At 39.2% G+C, this 19,813-nt stretch overlaps 1 protein-coding gene across 1 annotated transcript in view; it reads left to right on the top strand.

The window, feature by feature from the left end:
• Positions 1–19,813, top strand: part of zgc:136439 (uncharacterized protein LOC678627 homolog) — a 33,312-nt gene that overhangs the window by 4,660 nt on the left and 8,839 nt on the right. Inside the window, exons 2-6 of the mRNA XM_060929027.1 lie at positions 13,235–13,324; positions 13,856–13,935; positions 15,990–16,105; positions 17,117–17,214; positions 17,300–17,368. Of these exons, the coding sequence (XP_060785010.1) occupies positions 13,235–13,324; positions 13,856–13,935; positions 15,990–16,105; positions 17,117–17,214; positions 17,300–17,368 (453 nt within the window). The remainder of the gene's footprint in view (positions 1–13,234; positions 13,325–13,855; positions 13,936–15,989; positions 16,106–17,116; positions 17,215–17,299; positions 17,369–19,813) is intronic.

Consider the following 19,813-nt stretch of genomic DNA (forward strand, 5'->3'; position numbering starts at 1 on the left):
TGTTTTCTATTTCTTATCAACACAGGAATAGAGAATCAAATCAAGTTTATTTGTACAGCGCTTTTAACAATAAACATTGTCGCAAAGCAGCTTTACAGAATTTGAACGACTTAAAACATGAGCTAATTTTATCCCTAATCTATCCCCAATGAGCAAGCCTGTGGCGACGGTGGCAAGGAAAAACTCCCTCAGACGACATGAGGAAGAAACCTCGAGAGGAACCAGACTCAAAAGGGAACCCATCCTCATTTGGGCAACAACAGACAGCCTGACTATAATATTAACAGTTTTAACAGGTATAACCCTCAACTGTCCTCATGGGGCCGTCCTTCACAGGAGTGGGGCGATAAAACTCCGACCAGACACAGGGCACCAGGATGGATCAAGCAGGTCCGAGGGGCAGAAGAGGCCAGCATCTCAATCCCAGGATCAACATGTAACTCAGACGGACAGATGGGGGAGAAAGAAAACACGTTGTTAGGTATGCCCTAAAAATGACAAGTATTAAATCTGTGTGGTAGGCTCGCAGAGACGAGAGTCTTTACATCAGGCATAACACACAATGGCATGTTAATATGGTAAAATATATCATGACCTGCTCTGGCTGGATGCTTGATTGGGTGATGGGAGCACACTCCTCAGCAATGATGAGATGCAGATGGGACCCTTAGGGCTGGCCAAGACAATTCAGTTACATTTCACTGGGTCTGGGACATGCGACAGAAAGTCTGACGGCCGATTCCCTGCAGGCTACGATAGCCAGTCGAGGTCTCCACCGTCTCCACCAAAAGATTTCCTGTTGACTCCATGTAACTCAGAGGGACAGATTTGGGGTGGGGGGAGGGAAAGAAAACACAGGTGGTTAGGTATGCCCAATGTCACCTGAATAAGTAGGAACAGTATACATATTGCACCGAGTACAAGCAGGGACTCCGGCAACTAACTATGACAGCATAACTAAAAGGAGAGAGCCAGAAGGTAACACAGGCATGAGGGAGCCCCAGGACATAAAGCAGCCAGCCACTACACCGTCAACAAACTCGAGTGAGCAAGCGAGTGGGGACTGATAGCATCCATACATCCCAGTTTACCAAAACACACTATGTCTGAGGACCCTCCAGATCTACTCCTTTACCTCATAAACACCATTAACAAAAGGCTTGACTAAACAGATATGTTTTCAGCCTAGACTTAAATGCTGAGACTGTGTCTGATTCCCGAACATTACTTGGAAGGCTGTTCCATAACAGTGGGGCTTTGTAAGAAAAGGCTCTGCCCCCTGATGTAGCCTTCACTATACGAGGTACCAGCAGATAGCCTGCACCTTTTGATCTAAGTAGGCGTGGCGGGTCATAGAGGAGCAGAAGTTCACTCAGGTACTGTGGTGCGAGACCATTTAGTGCTTTAAAGGTCAATAGTAGTATTTTATAATCAATACGAAATTTGATTGGGAGCCAATGCAGTGTGGATAAGACAGGGGTGATGTGGTCATATTTTCTAGTTCTAGTAAGGACTCTTGCTGCTGCATTTTGAACTAACTGGAGCTTGTTTATGCACTTATTGGAACATCCATACAGTAAGGCATTACAATAATCCAACCTGGAGGTAACGAAAGCATGGACTAGTTTTTCTGCATCATGCAATGACATTAAATTTCTTATCTTTGCAATATTTCTGAGATGAAAGAAAGCTATCCGGGTGATGTTATCAATGTGAGTTTCGAATGAAAGACTGGGGTCAATAATCACTCCGAGGTCTTTTACTGCTGCACGTGAAGAAACAGAAAGGCCATCCACAGTCACTGTGTAATCAGAAAACTTACTTCTAGCTGTATGTGGTCCTAGCACAAGTACTTCAGTCTTGTCAGAGTTAAGCAGAAGGAAATTAATAAGCATCCAGTGTCTAATGTCCTTAACACATTCCTCAATTCTATTAAGCTGGTGTCTCTCATCAGGTTTTGCAGAGACATACAACTGTGTGTCATCAGCATAACAGTGGAAACTAATACAATGTTTACGAATAATATTGCCCAGAGGTAACATGTATAGAGAAAAAATCAGTGGACCCAAGACAGAACCTTGTGGAATACCAAACTTTACCTCGGTACGTCTAGAAATATCACCATTTATATCAACATACTGATAACGATCAGTTAGATAAGACCTGAGCCAGGAGAGGGCCATTCCCTTAACTCCCACAACATTTTCTAGTCTATCCAGAAGAATGGAATGATCAATGGTATCAAATGCTGCACTAAGGTCAAGCAACACAAGTAGCGAGACACAGCCCTGATCAGACGCCAACAGTAGGTCGTTTACTACTTTAACCAGTGCTGTCTCTGTGCTATGATGAGGTCTAAATCCTGACTGATACATTTCATGGATGTTATTCCTATGTAAATATGAGCATAACTGCTGTGCCACAGCTTTTTCAAGGATCTTGGAGATAAAGGGGAGGTTTGATATTGGCCGATAATTGGACAGCTGACAGGGATCAAGGTCAGGTTTTTTAATCAGGGGTTTGATAACTGCTAGTTTCAAGGATTTGGGTATATAGTCAATCATAAGAGAAGAATTTATTATTTTTAGAAGCGGTTCAATTACTCCAGGCATTATCTGTTTGAATAGATGTGTCGGTAAGGGATCTAGTACGCAAGTTGAGGCTTTTTGATGTAGAGATTAATGAAAGTAATTCAGTTTCTTTTAGGGGAGTAAAACATTCTAACTGATGATCTGATACAGTTGTATTGTTAACTACAAGGTCACTTTCATTGTCTAACCTTAAATTAGTAGTTTGAATTTTTTGTCGGATATTCTCAATTTTGTCATTAAAAAAAATTCATGAAGTCGTTGCTACTACATACTGCAGGTGTGCATGTGTTGATAGTGGACTTATTCCTGGTTAATTTTGCTACAGTATTAAATAGGAATCTAGGATTATTTTTGTTATCTTCTATTAGGGAGGAGAAATATGTTGATCTCGCAGCACTAAGAGCTTTTCTATACTTCAGGAAGCTCTCCTTCCAAGCTAATTTGAACACTACCAATTTTATTTGACGCCATTTACGTTCCAATTTTCGAGTGGTCTGTTTTAATGTGCGAGTGTCATCATTATACCAGGGTGCTAATTTTTTGTCTCTGACCATTTTCCTTTTTAGAGGAGCTACATTATCTAAAGTATGGCGGAATGTTGACTCTAAGCATTCAGTTGCCTGATCAAGTTCTGCAGGGGCTGACAGTGACCCAATCAAAGTTGACAGCTCTGGGAGATCATTTATAAAGCTCTGTGCAGTAGTTGACGTGAAAGTACGTTTAATACAGTAGCGTGGTGAGGTGCATATATTATTACTCAGACATATTTTGAATGAGATGAGACAATGATCTGAGATAACTTCAGACTGTGGAAGTATGACTATATTGTCTACGTTTAATCTGAATGTTAGTATTAGATCAAGGGTGTGACCACCATTATGGGTCGGTCCTATGACATTCTGCTTAATCGCGACTGAATCTAAGATGGACACAAACGCTGTTTTTAAAGGGTCTTCTGGGTTATCGAAGTGAATATTAAAATCTCCGACAACTAAAGCTTTGTCTAAGGAAATAACCAGATCTGAGATAAAATCTGCAAATTCAGAAAGAAACAGAGAATATGGCCCCGGGGGCCTGTAAATAATAAGCAATGGAATTAACTGGGTAGACTTATTTTTCGAGGCTACATACATTATATGAGTATGAAGAACTTCAAATGTATTAAATTTATAACCAGGTTTGTATGTTACACCTAGATAATCGTTATAAATAACCGCGACGCCTCCTCCTCTGCCAGTTAGACGAGGCTGGTGTATATAACTGTATCCAGGAGGACTCGCTTCATTTAATGCTATATATTCATTTGGCTTAATCCATGTTTCTGTTAAACACAGTACATTAAACTCCTGATCAGTAATGAGTTCATTAACCATTAGCGCTTTAGATGTAAGAGATCTAACATTTAATAGCCCCACCTTTAGATCAAAGGTGCTGGCAGCAGCTGTACAGTCAGTATGATCTAATTTTATATTGATTAGGTTACTGGAACAAACTCTCTGAAGATTTCTACCTTTTTGTTGAGCTCGGGGAACAGACACAGTCTCGATGTAGTGGGCCCTGAGTGACGACTCTGTGCAGTTAGCAGACAGTCGGTTTAGCCTGTTCGTCTGCTCCCTGGCCTTGGCTCTGGATTGTCAGAAATTAACTAGGCCTGTTCTGAGACTATGACCTATGCTGCAGGAAATGAGAGCAGCACCTTCCCGAGTGGGATGGATACCGTCCCGCCCTAACAGGCCAGCAGTGCCCTCAAAATTAGCCCAATTATCTATAAAGCCCACACTGTTTTCAGAGCACCACCTGGACAGCCAGCAGTTCAGCGACCATAACCTGCTGTAAGCTACATCGCCACGCCACATTGGGATGGGGCCAGAGCATACTACAGCATCGGACATCGCCTTCGCTAATTTAAACACCTCTACAAAGTTACTCTTAGTAACCTCAGACTGACGAAGGCGTATATCATTAGCTCCTGCATGGATAACTATCTTTGAGAACCTGTGCTTGCCTAGGACCCTAAGATTACCTGCTATGTCCGGCGCCCTGGCTCCCGGTATACACCTGACTAAAGCTGCTGGTGCCCCTAAAGGCTGAGCTAATTTCACATGCCATATGATAGTCCCCTATAACCAGAGCTCTTTCAGGTTTCTCAGTGGGTGCATCACTAAGGAGAGCAAACCTGTTCGACACGTGACGCGGAGAGGAGTGGTGCTCCCGTGGGCGAGCCTCAGCGGTAGCTTTGGCTCTACGCTTATGCCGCCGAGCCGTCACCCATTCGCCCCGCTGTAAGGGCTCTAATGCCGGAGTTGGGGGATTACTAACTCCACCTAGGGCGTCCAGACTTTCCCTAACAGAAACTACACTGTTCTCACGCTCACTAACCTGCTCTAAAGCCTGGACACGCGCTTCTAGCACTGTAATCTTCTCCATCAGAGAGCTAACTAATCTGCACTTATCACAAGTAAAGCTAATAGAGCTATCGCTAGTGACGGAGGAAGAATGACTAAACATCCTGCACTCAGCACACTGAACAGGCTGAAGGTGTGCCATGATGAAAAGATTCACGTACCTTAAATGAAGGTCTGCTGATATTAAAGAATGGCATAGGCATATAGGGTCCCAGCTGGTTTTCAAAACTACACCCATTTGCAGGGACCCAGAGTACATCAAACAAGACTTTCTAAATGTTCCATTTGGTTTGAGGGTGAAAGGATTGGAGATGACATGTATCTTTTAGATGGTGAGCCAGCTGAAAGTCCTGGGCGAACACAATTTTGATGAACTGGGTACACTGCTTGTCGTGACAGATTTGGGCTGGAAAAAGAGTGTGTAGCCATTGGCAGCAATCTCTGCATGCTATTTGGGAAATCCATATGTGTGGAAGAGGAAGATGGCGTAGTGAAGTCAGAAGAGCGAGAAATTGGTGAGTTCTTTGTATGGCAGTTTGTCTCTGATTTTTGGCAGTCTGTCTTTGAATCTTGGCAGTCTGGCAGATCAGATGTCTGTGTGTCCTTGATGACGACTTGCAAAGATGATTGTTTTGTCTTTGCAGAGGTATTGTTTTTTGTAACTATGTCCGTCTGCGACATCTTATCAACTGTTTTCCTCAATGCTGGCTGAGAAAAGATTGCAAGTCTGTAATGGTCTACTAAGACCTTGGCTCCAATCCAGCTGAGTTCAGTGCTATTTGGCTTGAAAAATTCTCTGCGATTCCAGAAAAGGTTAAAATTGTCTATGAAGTTCATACCAAATGAAAAACAAGTTTTTCCAAGCCAGGTGTTAAGACTGAAGAGTCGAGAAAATGCAAAACTTCCTCTCGCTGGGAGTGGGCCACTAATAAAAGATTGTATTCCAGTCTTGTAGAGATCAGAAAAAAGTTTTCTGAAATCATCTTGGACAAACAGCTGTTCTCTGAAAACATCATTTGCTCCCACATGCACAACAATACGTTTGATAGTTTTATGCTCTGACATGAGTTTCAAAATGCTGTCTTTGATGTCAGAGATGGATGCATTTGGAAGACAGCAAATAATCATCCCATGACCTTTTAAATTTCTTACAGTGGAATCGCCAAGAACAAGGGTTGTGGGATCAGGTGGCGTAACGAGCTGCTTTTTGCCTCTTCCCACAGCTCTTCGATCTTGGTGCGATCTCTTTTTACGATGTGTTTGTCCGCTTCAAAAATCCTCTTCCACATCCCTGAGGCATTCAAATTTGTTTTGAAGCCTTATGGGCTGTGAATTTTCCATAGGATTGTAAATCCTATTGTAATTTGTAGAACGAGCTGGTGTTGAGGTAATTACTCTTCTGTTTTTATTTTTGGGCTTGCCACCCATCATTTGCCAGTTTTCTGTACTCACATTTTGCCCAGCTTGATCGATGAATTCCTCCACTCGATTTGCAATGCCATCGGTCTGTCGGAGTGCAATCTCTGCATTCTCAGCCACTGTTTCTGTACTCCTTTCCTGAGATATCGCTTTTAATTCGTCCGTCTTTGGCAGAGCATCAATCTTTGATTCCAGGATAGAAATCCTCTGTTCTAGTTCCATGCATTTGCTGCAGGATATTTTGCCCCCTGGCATTTTGTCTTAAAAGCTAACTTATCTTATAAAGATGAAAAATAAATGAAAAAATAGTGGAAATTAAAATTAAATTAAAAGCTGATAAAGATGAAAAATAAAATGAAAAAATTGTGGAAATTAAATGAGAAAGTAAAGTATAGAAATAAAGATCAAGAAAGCAGGAGCAAAGCAAAGAAGCGTCCTACTCGCTTGAGTAGGAGGAGCAGAAAGGGAGCTGGGTCGAAGAACGCTCAAGTTTGCAGTGATCATTTCGTGAAAGGTTTGTAAATTCCTCTGTTTTATTTCGTTTGGATTTGCTTACTTGCCATTTTATGTTATTTCTTGATATTTTGACGTTCAGGAGACGCTTCAGTCCTCAGATGTGTTTTTGTTTACTGTTTGATCGTGGTCACCATATTGTAAACTAATGTGTATGTTCTCAATTTATTTATCAGGATGTCCTAGCAGTCTTTACAAGGATGATGATGTAGATTGGGCTCCTACACTCAAGAGAGATAAGATAATTGAGATGATCCACATAAACACAAAAGCAGTGCTCACGTGTATAACAGCACAAAACTGTTTTCTCAGCCATGTAGTTACAGTGAGCCGTGATAACGTCTCCATCCTGTTTCACCAATACCCAGGTCTTTAAAGGGGTTTCTGTGGATCTTTGTGAGTGATTTACCTGGAAGAGAAGAGCAGGGAGGACTGAGAATTGAGCAGCTGTGGTTTGTTTACACCCGATACTAAAACTTGTAGCATCCTAGCAATCATCGCAAGATGTGTACAAAAAGTCCAGAAAATGCCTACTTACCCGGGCAAAAATAATACAGGATTTATCCTGATCCCCAGATCTTTAACCAGCCACATATAAAATGCTGTATGCATCCATGCTTTTCCAGGTTTTCATTTGTTTGTCTGTGTAGAACGATGTCTGCAGCACCAGGTAGTTTGAGATGTCAGGGAACTCAACGGATAGATAATTTTCCAACTCACAGGAAAAATCCTTCTTTACTAGTGTGTAAGGATCTATCCCATCACAAAGATCAACTTTCTGAAGGTATCTTGACTGTGCATTAACTGCGAAAATAGTCAGAGACGGTTTCATAAGCTTTCTGCATAACAGCAGCCAAATCTGTTTGCCTGACCACCACTTCATTCACCATAAGTAAACTTGCAAGCAAAAGTCACATGACTGAATACAACCTATAGACTGGTTTCACCCTCCTTGACAACCGTCATCAAGGATGAACTCAGAGGACAAGCGTGTTGGCTTCACTGTCTTTGTTTACCAAGTATCTGACCTTCTAGGTTTTGTTTTTTTTCTTTTCCAAAAAACCTTATGGCTAATAAGGGCTTTCTTATTAGCCAGATATTTTGATAATATAGAATTAAGAGTGATATTTTGAGAAATTATTGTTTATTTCTGGACAGGATCTGCACAAAATACCAAGGAATGAATTCCAGGATAATGTCGACATATGGCCAAGTGTCACTTGCATCCATGTTGGAATGTCACTTACTGGCCACTTTAATAGGAACTTGTTGATTCTAAGATTCCTGTTCTTGGCTGCAGGAGTGGAACCCAATGTGGTCTTCTGCTGTTGCATGCTGAGATGCTTTTCTGCTCACCACAGTTGTAAAGAGCAATTATATGAGTTACTATATCCTTCCTGGCAGGAAAGCTTAAACCAATCTGCCCATTTTCCTCTGACTTCTCTTATCAACAAGGTGTTTGTTTCCACCTACGGAACTCATTCGATGTTTTTTACATCATTCTGTGTAAACTCTAGAGACTGTTGTGTGTGAAAACCCCAAGAGATCATCAGTTTCTGAAATACTCAAACCAGTCCATCTGGCTCAAACCAACACCCATGCCACAGTGAAAGTCACACTTTGAGATGATTAATTTTTCCCCATTCTGATGTTTGAAGTGAACAGTAACTGAAGCTCTTGATTTGTATCTGCATGATTTGATGCATTGTGCTGCTGTCAAGGGATTGGCTGATTAGAGAACTGCATAAAACAGCAGGTGGATGGGTGTTCCTAATAAAGTGACCGGTGTGTGTATTTAAAATATTTAGTCAGTATTTTTTAGATCCCTCTGCTGGTTGCATCATGACATGCATGCACAACAAGAAAACAGTAACTAGCCAACTTCTTTGATTCCATCTGTAGAAATTTGTATGCCAGTGGAGCTAATTTTTGGACATAATTTTGGTTATTACATGCTGAAACGTGTCCCTCTGACCCGCTGGAGGTAGCATCATTTGTCATTGATCTTCCAGCAGGTCAGACTCATTTGTACTTCTGTACAACCCCACGTACTTTAAAACCTTTCTTAGAGTGCGCATACTGCTTGCAGTGTCATCCACCTTGTTCAGTAACAGCAGAATCGCACCCTGTCTCAACCTGAGCATGAAACAGAACTTGATTAAATCATGTAAATGAGCTGTATTATCCAGTTTATTCTCCACACACCTCATTCAAACCCTAGATTCAAACATGGCTCAGTCCATATGAACTCACCAGAAGACTGACCATCTCCGAGTTGCTTCATACTTTCACAAACTAGTGTTATTATTCCCAGTAAATACCATCCAAAATTTCAGCCTTATATCTTTATTATATATTTGATATATCTTTATTAAAGCCTTTATATCTATATGTGAGAGATTAGGGCTTTAAAAATGGGGCGGGACACTGATTTTACTGTAAAAATGAGTAGTACAGAAAAAGATGCTAAGTTCAATAGGTCATTACTTTTGAACTATTCATGCTAGATGCATGAAATTTTCAGGAGTTGTTCTTAAGTACTAGATGTGTCTAAGTACTATAAAGGAAGATATACAGTTGCATATTTGTCAGTTTATAGCTTGTTGAAAACTTTAAAAAAAATTCGCTTGTGCTTTGGAGCAGTTTTGGCCCTCTGTATTTCCACATTGAAGCATATCAGACCTTTCAAATTTTGGTATTTATTTCTCATGTTATAGTACTATTTTGGTGATGAAGCATTTTTCTAAAAGAAATAAAATTTTCTGATTTATGAGGCATTAAAAATGAAAAAAATAATTTCATGCCTATATTTCAAATGCATATTGCTCATGTATGACAAGGTCTACCATAAAAAGAATTATACCACTTGAAAGAGCATGTCTTCATTAATATATTCACAAAATATGAAGTTGGCTCTTGTACCAAACTATATTAAGGTATCAAATACGCCATGTTTCACCACAAACAAATGTAAAATCTATATTTTACATTTGTTTGTGGTGAAACATGGCGTATTTGATACCTTACTCAGTTACTGGACACTTTTCAGCCACTGTACTTAAAATACAATCACAAAATTGTCAGAGCTAATATTTGTATTTTATGTCTAAATTTTAAATTGTCTAAATCTTAAATTTTATGTCTAATGCTTATTCTGCAAGTTTTACCATACCCAGTTCTTCAATTTAAACAAACAGTGTCAGTAGAAGCAAAACTTCAAACAAATACTGTCTACTTGAAGAGTTTGAACAATGTATTGATTTGCTTTTCAACATCAGATAGAAGTTTATATTTCTTGCTGGTTGATGTAAGTGGAGCATCAGTAATCTTCAAGATATGTACAAGAGGAACCCAACAGAGATCCTCCCTCCTAGGCCAACTGCAAGTCTTCGAGGGACCATGAGGATATTACTTGTGCATCTTGTTCCTTGTCTGATGTTGCACATATGTTACCTATCCACCATTGTTGGTCATACAAACACAACCTATTTACCAGGAACTATATCTGCAAGATTTCACAGAAGTTTGATTCATTACTTGTGGACGATTCCCACTACCTTCCACTGGCCATCAGGCTTTTGAACCACAGATTATAATCACCATCTACCTCTATATTTCCATCAGGCTTTTGAACCACGGATTATAATCACCACCTACCTCTATATTTGCAATTTTGCACAAGACATTGCACAGAGCACAGTATATTTTTTTATATGTTTGCATATTGTTTGATTGCCTTTTTTATGTAATCTTTGTTTATTTTCGTTCTACTTTTATATTTTGCATTCCATATGCACTTTATATTTCATATTTTATATATATATTTTTTTATATTAGTAAGCATAGTTTGGTCAGGCAGTTGCAAAATAAGAATTTCATTACCCAATAATAAACCGCTGTGTCTGTTATTGTGTATATGACAAATAAACATCTTGAATCTTGACTCTAATAATAGCCTAATATTAAAAATCTATATGAATTTATCAATTTCCAGATTTTATGTATTACTTGGAGCATATAGAATATGCCTTGAAACGGCATTTCTGTCTGGAGCAAAACATGGTGTATTTGATACCTTAATAAATATAGTTTGGTTCAAGATATCAACTTCTTATTTTGTGAATATACAGGGTTAGTCAAAATTATGTTAACACTTAAGTGGTAGGAACCATTTATTCACAAAACATACATTATATGTGCAAAATGATTTACAGGATGGTCTCAACCTGTTCGCCATCGTGTTCAACACACAAAAAAACATTTCGCGGGGAATAGATGATACCACAGTCCTTATTCTGTCCTTGAGGTCATTGATATCATGAACTTTCCTGCTATACACGCGCTCCTTCACCATACCTCATAACCAGAAATCACAGGGCATCAAATCAGGAGAGTGTGGAAACCACGGCAATGGTCCACCGTGACCTATCCATCGACCTGGAAATGTGTGGTCGAGATATGGTCATACGTCTATCTGCAGGAGAAAAATAATCCATTAGTGTTAGCATAATTTTGACTAACCCTGTATTCATGAACACATGCTCTTTCCAGTGGTATAATTCTTTTTATGGTTGACCTTGTCATACATGAGCAATATGCCTTTGAAATATAGGCGTGAAATGATTTTTTTTCATGCCTCATAAATCAGAAAATTTTATTTCTTTTAGAAAAATACTTCACCACCAAAATAGTACTATAACATGAAAAATAAATACCAAAATTTGAAAGATCTCATGTGCTTTAACGTGCAAGTACAGAGGGCCAAAGCTGCTCCAAAGCGCAAATTTTTTTTTTTTTTAAACAGTTTTCAGCAAGCTATAAACTGACAAATATACAACCGTGGATCTTCTTTTATAGTAGTTAAAGACATCTAGTACCTAAGAAAATTTCATGCATCTAGCGTGAATAGTTCAAAAGTAATGACTTATTGAACTTGGCATTTTTTTTCTGTACCGCTCGTTTTTACAGTAAAATCAGTGTCCCGCCCCATTTTTAAAGCCCTAATATCTCGAAAACTATCCATCCATTATCTGCAACTGCTTATCCTGTTCTACAGGGTCGCAGGCAAGCTGGAGCCTATCCCAGCTGACTATGAGCGAGAGGCGGGGTACACCCTGGACAAGTCGCCAGGTCATCGCAAGGCTGACACATAGAGACAAACAACCATTCTCACACTCATTCACACCTATGGTCAATTTAGAGCCACCAATTATCCTAACCAGGGCGGCACGGTGGTGTAGTGGTTAGCGCTGTTGCCTCACAGCAAGAAGGTCCGGGTTCGAGCCCCGTGGCCGGCGAGGGCCTTTCTGTGCGGAGTTTGCATGTTCTCCCCGTGTCCGCATAGGTTTCCTCCGGGTGCTCCGGTTTCCCCCACAGTCCAAAGACATGCAGGTTAGGTTAACTGGTGACTCTAAATTGACCGTAGGTGTGAGTGTGAATGATTGTCTGTGTCTATGTGTCAGCCCTGTGATGACCTGGCGACTTGTCCAGGGTGTACCCCGCCTTTCACCCGTAGTCAGCTGGGATAGGCTCCAGCTTGCCTGCGACCCTGTAGAACAGGATAAAGCGGCTAGAGATAATGAGATTATCCTAACCTGCATGTCCTTGGACTGGGGGGAATCCGGAGCACCTGGAGGAAACCCACACAGGCACGGGGAGAACATGCAAACTTGTATGGTGTTTACTGGGAATCATAACATTAGTTTGTGAAAGTACGAAACAAATTGGAGATGGTCAGTTGGGAACATTTTCTGAAATCTGGTGATTTGAGGTGGATTTACCCACAAGATTAAAGTTATCACGTTATAACATGAAAAGTTTCATGTTTTAACAATATGATCACGTTATAACGTGAAACCAAATTAACAGGTTATAACGTGAAAACATATTGTTGTAATAAACTTTTCACATTATTACGTTATACTGATTTTTTTTTTTCTTTTCCCCCTGGTGTGGCAGCAATATCCTTTTCTAGTATCTCTTTGAATGGTCATATTACCAGGGTTTTACTGTAGTATATTTAATTAATTGTTTTGTCACTCTTATGACACTACTTTTAAGTTGCCATGCTATTAAAAGACATGGTTTAAATTGTTTTATTGTATGCATGGAGAAGCAGTCTGTAATCACTATAATCATTTTGGATATACTATTAAAAAAAAGTAATAATATAGTAACGATAATAAAACTGCAATACTGTAGAATAATGTTCATTTCTCAAACTATACTAGTAATTTTAAGTTTGATAGCTATATTGTTAATATTATTATTAAACCTTCTTTTAACATTATTTTTCCTCCTCCATAGACCAATGCACTTTACCATGAAGCATTCCAGCTCTGGGCTCAAGACTTCCCCAGTGTTCAAGTCCTTAATGATGGGACAAGAACTAATGAAGTATGGTAAAATCAAATCCAGGACTGACTCCAAATGCAGTTCTGTACATTACTTGTATATATTTAATTGTATACACTGTATACAATTAAAGTGAGAAGTGTAACACACTCAATCTCTTACAGAAAAACCACATGTACTTCACGTGATTTTTCACATGTGAAATATGTGGAAAATGTGTTTTGCACATGGGAAACATGGTTTTGGCCCAATTTTATGTGAATCACATGTAGGAACGTTTTACACATGTGCTCTACATGGTAACATATGTTACAAAATCTGATACCATGTATTCCACATGTTACCACATGTGGTAACGTGATCACATGTGAAATACATGGGAAATTCATGTGTTTTTTCTGTAAGGGATGTGATGTGTTTTGGGTACATTCCAGACAGTAATAGAAGCAGTGATGCCCTTCAGAATTTATTTAATCATTTAAGGCACAATCTACCATCAGTCTATCTTGCTATGCTTCATGAAGGCACATTTGGACAACTTTACGACCAACCTTTTTGTGCATGTTTGTACAGGAGCGACTCGGAGCAGTTGCATGCCTTCACCTGGCAGTGAAACACTTTGCAGTGCACACTGATGTCATTGTGATCGGAGGGTATGCTTTCTTGTATTTCCCCTAGGAATTCTCCCAAAAAATTAAAGCAGTGATTTGTTAAAAAAAGACCATATGAAAAATGGTCACTGGGCAGCACGGTGGTGCACAGTAGGAAGGTTCTGGGTTTGAACCTTATGGCTGACTGTGGCCTTTCTGTGTGGAGTTTGCATGTTCTCCTTGTACCTGTGCAGGTTTCCTCAACAGTCATGTAGGTCAACTGGCTACTTTAAATCCCCCATAGGTGTGAATGTGATGGTTGTTCATCTCTTTGTCACCTTGTGATAGATTCACAACCAGTCTAGGGTGAACCCCACCTCTCGCCTGAAGTCAGCTTGGGTTTGGCTCAGGCTTCTCCCATGATTGATAATGGATGGATGGAAATGGTCATTGAGATGCATGAAAAACAAATGCATACTAATATTTAGCTAATTTTTAGTGTTTCGTCAGAGTGAATATTTTAAAAAGGTAATCGTTTTAAAAAAGAACATTCTGACAGCCACTACATGATCACACATCACACGTAGCCAGCAAGGTTATATGCTGGGATCAGAGTACATGATACTTTTTGTCTTTCATGATACACACCATGTCAGATTAAGCTATAAGGTCATAGTGGTGTAAATTCTTGTCATGTCTTGGTCAGGATGCTGACAACACTACAGTTTTAACCCTGACCAATCATCATTCATGTCGGGGAGGAGAGTCAAGAAAATGTCAATCATGGCTATCAAGTAACACGTCGGAGGAGTTACTTGGTAACTTGGTGAGGAAAATACAAAAAATTCTGGCAGGCTAGACTTTTTGTTGGGGTGTCATGGGGTGTCCCAGACTTGGCATCGCTTTTCTTTGATTATATTACATTACATTACATTACAGGCATTTAGCAGATATTCTTATCCAGAGTGATGCACAACATACCCAGAGCAGCCTGGGGAGCAGTTAGGCACCTTGCTCTTCAGCCATTCCTGCTGGTCCAGGTAATCAAACAAGCAACCTTTTGGTCCCAAAGCTGCTTCTCTAACCATTAGGCTATGTCGCACTACAAGGCCAGTTGTTGTTGTTGTCGTTGTTCATATTCAGGCCTGATGATGGAAATTCGTCCAGCAAGATAAAATCATGTCAAAATCGGGCTAAATTCGTGTAATCTGATCCCAGCATGAGGCATCTTCAGGCAGACTGTTAAACTCACTTCTTTACACATCATGATCTTTATATTTTGTCAAATATAAAGATGTCAAAGTACAGTACTGTGCAAAAGTCTTAGGCCCCCCATTTTTTTCATACAAACTTTGTTATACATTTCTATTTTATGACCTCTACATTATCAAGTCAGTACAAAAACATTTTAGAGTTCCAAATGTTTGTTTTCACAAAATTAAATGTTACAGAAAAAAAGTTTGTATCTGAGCAGCATAGTACATAAGAGACCACTTTTCAGATTTAAAAAAAAAAAAAAAGATGGGTTTTGCTGCAAAATTAAGAAGCAAGTGTGACAGTGTCCAGAAGAACTGTGGCTGGTTCTGCAAGATGCTCAGTGAAACCTACAGCTCATTTCCTTATAAAACAGCACTCATTGTACCTGAGACTACTTTTTTAAAGCAAAGGGTCGTCTCATACCAAATATTGACTTTGTTTGTTTCATTTATTATGGCTTATTGTTTATAGTATTTTTTTTTTTTTAATGTTGAAACATTTCATTAATTTTAAGCCGTTTTTGGTCTACAGCATTTCTTTACATGCACTGAAGACTTTTGCACACTTCTGAATGCACTGCAATTTTGGTCAAAACCATGTTGGTTCAGGAACAGGTTTAGGAGCTGTTCTTGAGTATTAAACACTTAGAATTTGTCTTAGACTGAAAAAACTGAACAGGGATTACCAAGTACATTGAATTTGTATTAAATTAGACAGCTACATTTATCCCAAGTTGTGGTTTGTTTGTTTGTTTGTTTGTTTGTTTGTTTGTTTGTTTGTTTGTTTGTTTGTTTGTTTGTTTGTTTGTTTTTTAATAAGAATACAGCCCCTGATCTTCAAGTGCTGTGTTTTTTCTCCAGCGACACACTGTTTAAAGAGGACTTCAGTCTCAGAAAGTTCACAAAGCACTTTGCAAAGTTGCAGAGGAAAGGTGAAGATGGTAACTTGGTCCTCTCGTACGAGTGCAAGGATGAGGGTGAGTATGATATTTATTTTTTTATTATATACGTGTGTGTGTGTGTGTGTGTGTGTATATATCTTGGATGTATTTCTTTGGAGGAGCTTGAAATGCTCTTTTAAACCTTTAATCATGAACCCAGTTATACATGTACGTGTCGTTGTTATTATTATATCACATGGCCATAGGCCGATGAGCTTTTGCCATCACGCGACGTCCATCCATCATCCGTCCACAATTCACAAAAATCGCTACTCCTCCCTGAGTTTTCAATGGATTTTGATTTGGATTGTTTTGTTTGGAAGATCTAATCAGTGTGTACAGAAGTTACTCTTTGGTTTTGTGATTTCTCATTAGCAAGTTGCTAATTAGGCCGATTAACGAACTTTCAGGAAAATTGCTACTCTTTCCTGAGTTTTTAATGGATTTTGATTCTGATTTGTTTTCTTTTGAAAATCTAATTGTTCTTCACAAAAAGTTACTATTTCATTTGTTGATTTCTCATTAAGACATTGCTAATTAAGCTGCGTGGTGAACTTTTTGGAAATTTGCTTTTCCTACCAGAGTTCTCTATGGGCTTTTATTTAGATTGTTTTATTTGGATGATTGTGAGTCTTCACAAAAGTTACTATTGAGTTTGTTGAATTTTCATTTACAAGTTGCTAATTTATTACTCAGCAGTCATCCATGGCTGTGTATTCTACTGTTGACAAGATTTTCGCGCGCTACATGTATATATTTAGCTTACTGGCCATAGGCTATTGCCATCACGCATCCATTCACAATTCACAAAAATTGCTGCTCCTCCCTGAGATTTCAATGGATTTTGATTCTGATTGTTTTGTTTGGAAGATCTAATCAGTCTGCACAAAAGTTACTCCTTGGCTTTGTGATTGGTACGGCTGTGTGAGCTAGCGCATTGCTGATGATCTGGTGTTTTGGTAGCTGTCTTCTATCTACTATACTTCAGCATCATGATTTTGAATCACTGAAATAAGAGATGGCTATGAGACATGCTTGCATTTACAGAAACATCAAAGTATGGCATCCTGGAGGTGGATTCGGACTTTCGAGTGCAGTGTATGAAGGAAAAGCCTCTGCCGACTGAGACACACTCACGCAGGGCTGTACGTATGCCACACCACATTACACTATCAGTCATGTGAGAAAACACACTGAGGGCTTTTATTCTGCCATGTTTCTTTCACACAGTGTCCCTGTTTTTACTTGCTTTCAAGAACAATACTTCCTCTGCTGGACGTCTTCCTGAAGGAGAAGGAGGTACTGAAGTTTTCTTGGTTAAAATGTCAAAGTTAATGCTGCTAATTTATTACTGAAACTTCTGATTACTTCCAAGGAAAACCCACACTGCTTTTTTTAATAATAATAATAATAATAATAATAATAATAATAAATTTTATTTCTATAGCACTTTTCACAGAGAGACTGCAGCTCAAAGTGCTTTACATTAAAAGATGAGACATAAAATATAAAGTGGACATCATGGTAAAATATATAAAAGACAACATTGACAAAATGGAAAGGAAAGAAAAAAGTAATTGTTACAGTGAAAAAGATAAAAATAAGTTAAAATTGTACAGAAACAACTAGCTGTATGCTAATTTTAAAAAGGAATGTTTTAGCTGACGTTTAAAGATATTTACTGAGTCTGCCTCCCTGATACTTTTTGAGAACCTTTAAAGCTTTAAATTAAAATGGTCCTCACTGCAGAAAGTCCAGGAGTTAGAGTTGGATCAGATCCGATTCCTAATGTTAATTCCTAATTAAAACCTTGTCCCTGGTCTTGGAGCTAGGTTACTTTTCCAGCATCAAAAAACTGTACTTTATTAAAACATACCTGGCGTCCTTTCAGATAACGCTTTTCGAAAATGATTTAAACCATTTAAACATTGTATTTTCAAGTAGCCTGAGACAGAATCTCGTGTTGTCAAATATCAAATAAACAAGTGTTGCCAGGCAAAACAAACCTCGCCTGACCTTTCTGGTGACCTTCACCATGACCTGATTACCCTCAAAATTTAATCAGGTAATCTATTAAACCATTGCCCACCTACCCTGAAAATCTGAAGTCGATCAGTGCAACCATCTGGACACTAGATTGTTAACAGACAGACACACAAACAAACTGCACTGATTACAATACCTTGCCCTGCTTATTCCGTTGCGGGCGAAGTAAAAATGTGTACTTGCAAGATGGATTTTGCTTCAGCATGACGTGAGTCAGAACCTAAACTGCCTTGAAACATGTTTATTTAATAGTCTAAAATGTTAAGCTAACCCAAAAGGCAGCATCATGGCGCACACACATATCCAACACCATGCGCTCAGCCTTGTTTCATTCAGCCTGCATGAACTCTAAAACAAAAATTCTGCAATGGCTCATGGGTACACTACGGCTCAACATTTTCACACTATCCAGAATTCATAGCCATCCAAAGGTAGTTCCTTTAAAGTTTAAACACTGTATATATGTGCACTCCACTCTGCTTTCTATCTGTGTGCTGTACTTGATGCAAGTCGCACTCATGTCTAAAAGCGATTCAGAGCACATCATGTGTTGTGCTGGCAGAGGTGTAATCCAGAAACTAATTTCAGAGGAATGAGGAAATATACAAAATAAAATCATGATTGATTGTTTTTCTCAACTGTACAGTTAAATTGGTAAGTGTAGTTTGCTCGTGAATTTCAGGTGGATGTCAGACAGACAGCAGTTGGAGTGCTGATGGGACAAGTTTATTATGTCATTATAAAATAAGTGTATTAAAATTTTATGTTGTCTTGTGAAGGCTGTAGGGATGTGTCTTGTCTCATGCTGATTATCAAGTTGTATTCACTAATGCCCGATATAAAATTTTACTTTTTTTTTTTCCTTTACTTTGGGAATAGATAGTGTCTGTGTCTGAATTGCAGAATTTTTGTTTTAGAGTTCATGCAGGCTGAATGAAACAAGGCTGAGCGCATGGTGTTGGATATGTATGTGTGCCATGATGCTGCCTTTTGGGTTAGCTTAACGTTTTAGACTATTAAATAAACATGTTTCAAGGCAGTTTAGGTTCTGACTCACACGTCATGCTCTGTGTGCTCCTATCTCTGGTGCTGCCATCTAGTGTTGAAGAGGAGCAAAATTCATCTTGCAAGTACATATTTTTACCTCGCCCGCAACGGAATAAGCGGGGCAAGGTATTGTAATCAGTGCAGTTTGTTTGTGTGTCTGTCTGTTAACAGTCTAGTGTAAACAGACAGACACAATGTTTTGGGTCATTATCTCTACTGTGAAGCACTGGTGTCTTGTCAGTTTTACAGAATTTGACTGCATCTGAGCAGCAATTATATCTTTATGCAGAGATTCCAACACTGACAAATGAAAAAGAGTAGCATCTCTGAGTGCAGTGAGGTGAACATGAGTGAAGTGAAGCTTCCTATTAGGCTGGGGGCCGCCAAGGCCCCCAGAAACCAAATTTCAGGGAAGGTCAGAGATCCAACCCAGGCCATTTTGAGCTACTATTTGAGGAAAATTAATGCAGGGTTTACTGTACAGTATAAGCTCAATTATCCAAAAACTCTGGGGGGAAAAAAGTTTGGCCAACTACTGCTGACCTTTCCTGCTACCACTCCCTCCTTGCTGAGTTCTCAGCCTCATTCAAATCAGCCAAAATTAAGTTTTATCCCTCCAAAATTCACACTTCCATCTCCATCCCTCGTCAA

This window comes from Neoarius graeffei, chromosome 9, assembly GCF_027579695.1.
Source record: "Neoarius graeffei isolate fNeoGra1 chromosome 9, fNeoGra1.pri, whole genome shotgun sequence".
Classification (NCBI taxonomy): domain Eukaryota; kingdom Metazoa; phylum Chordata; class Actinopteri; order Siluriformes; family Ariidae; genus Neoarius; species Neoarius graeffei.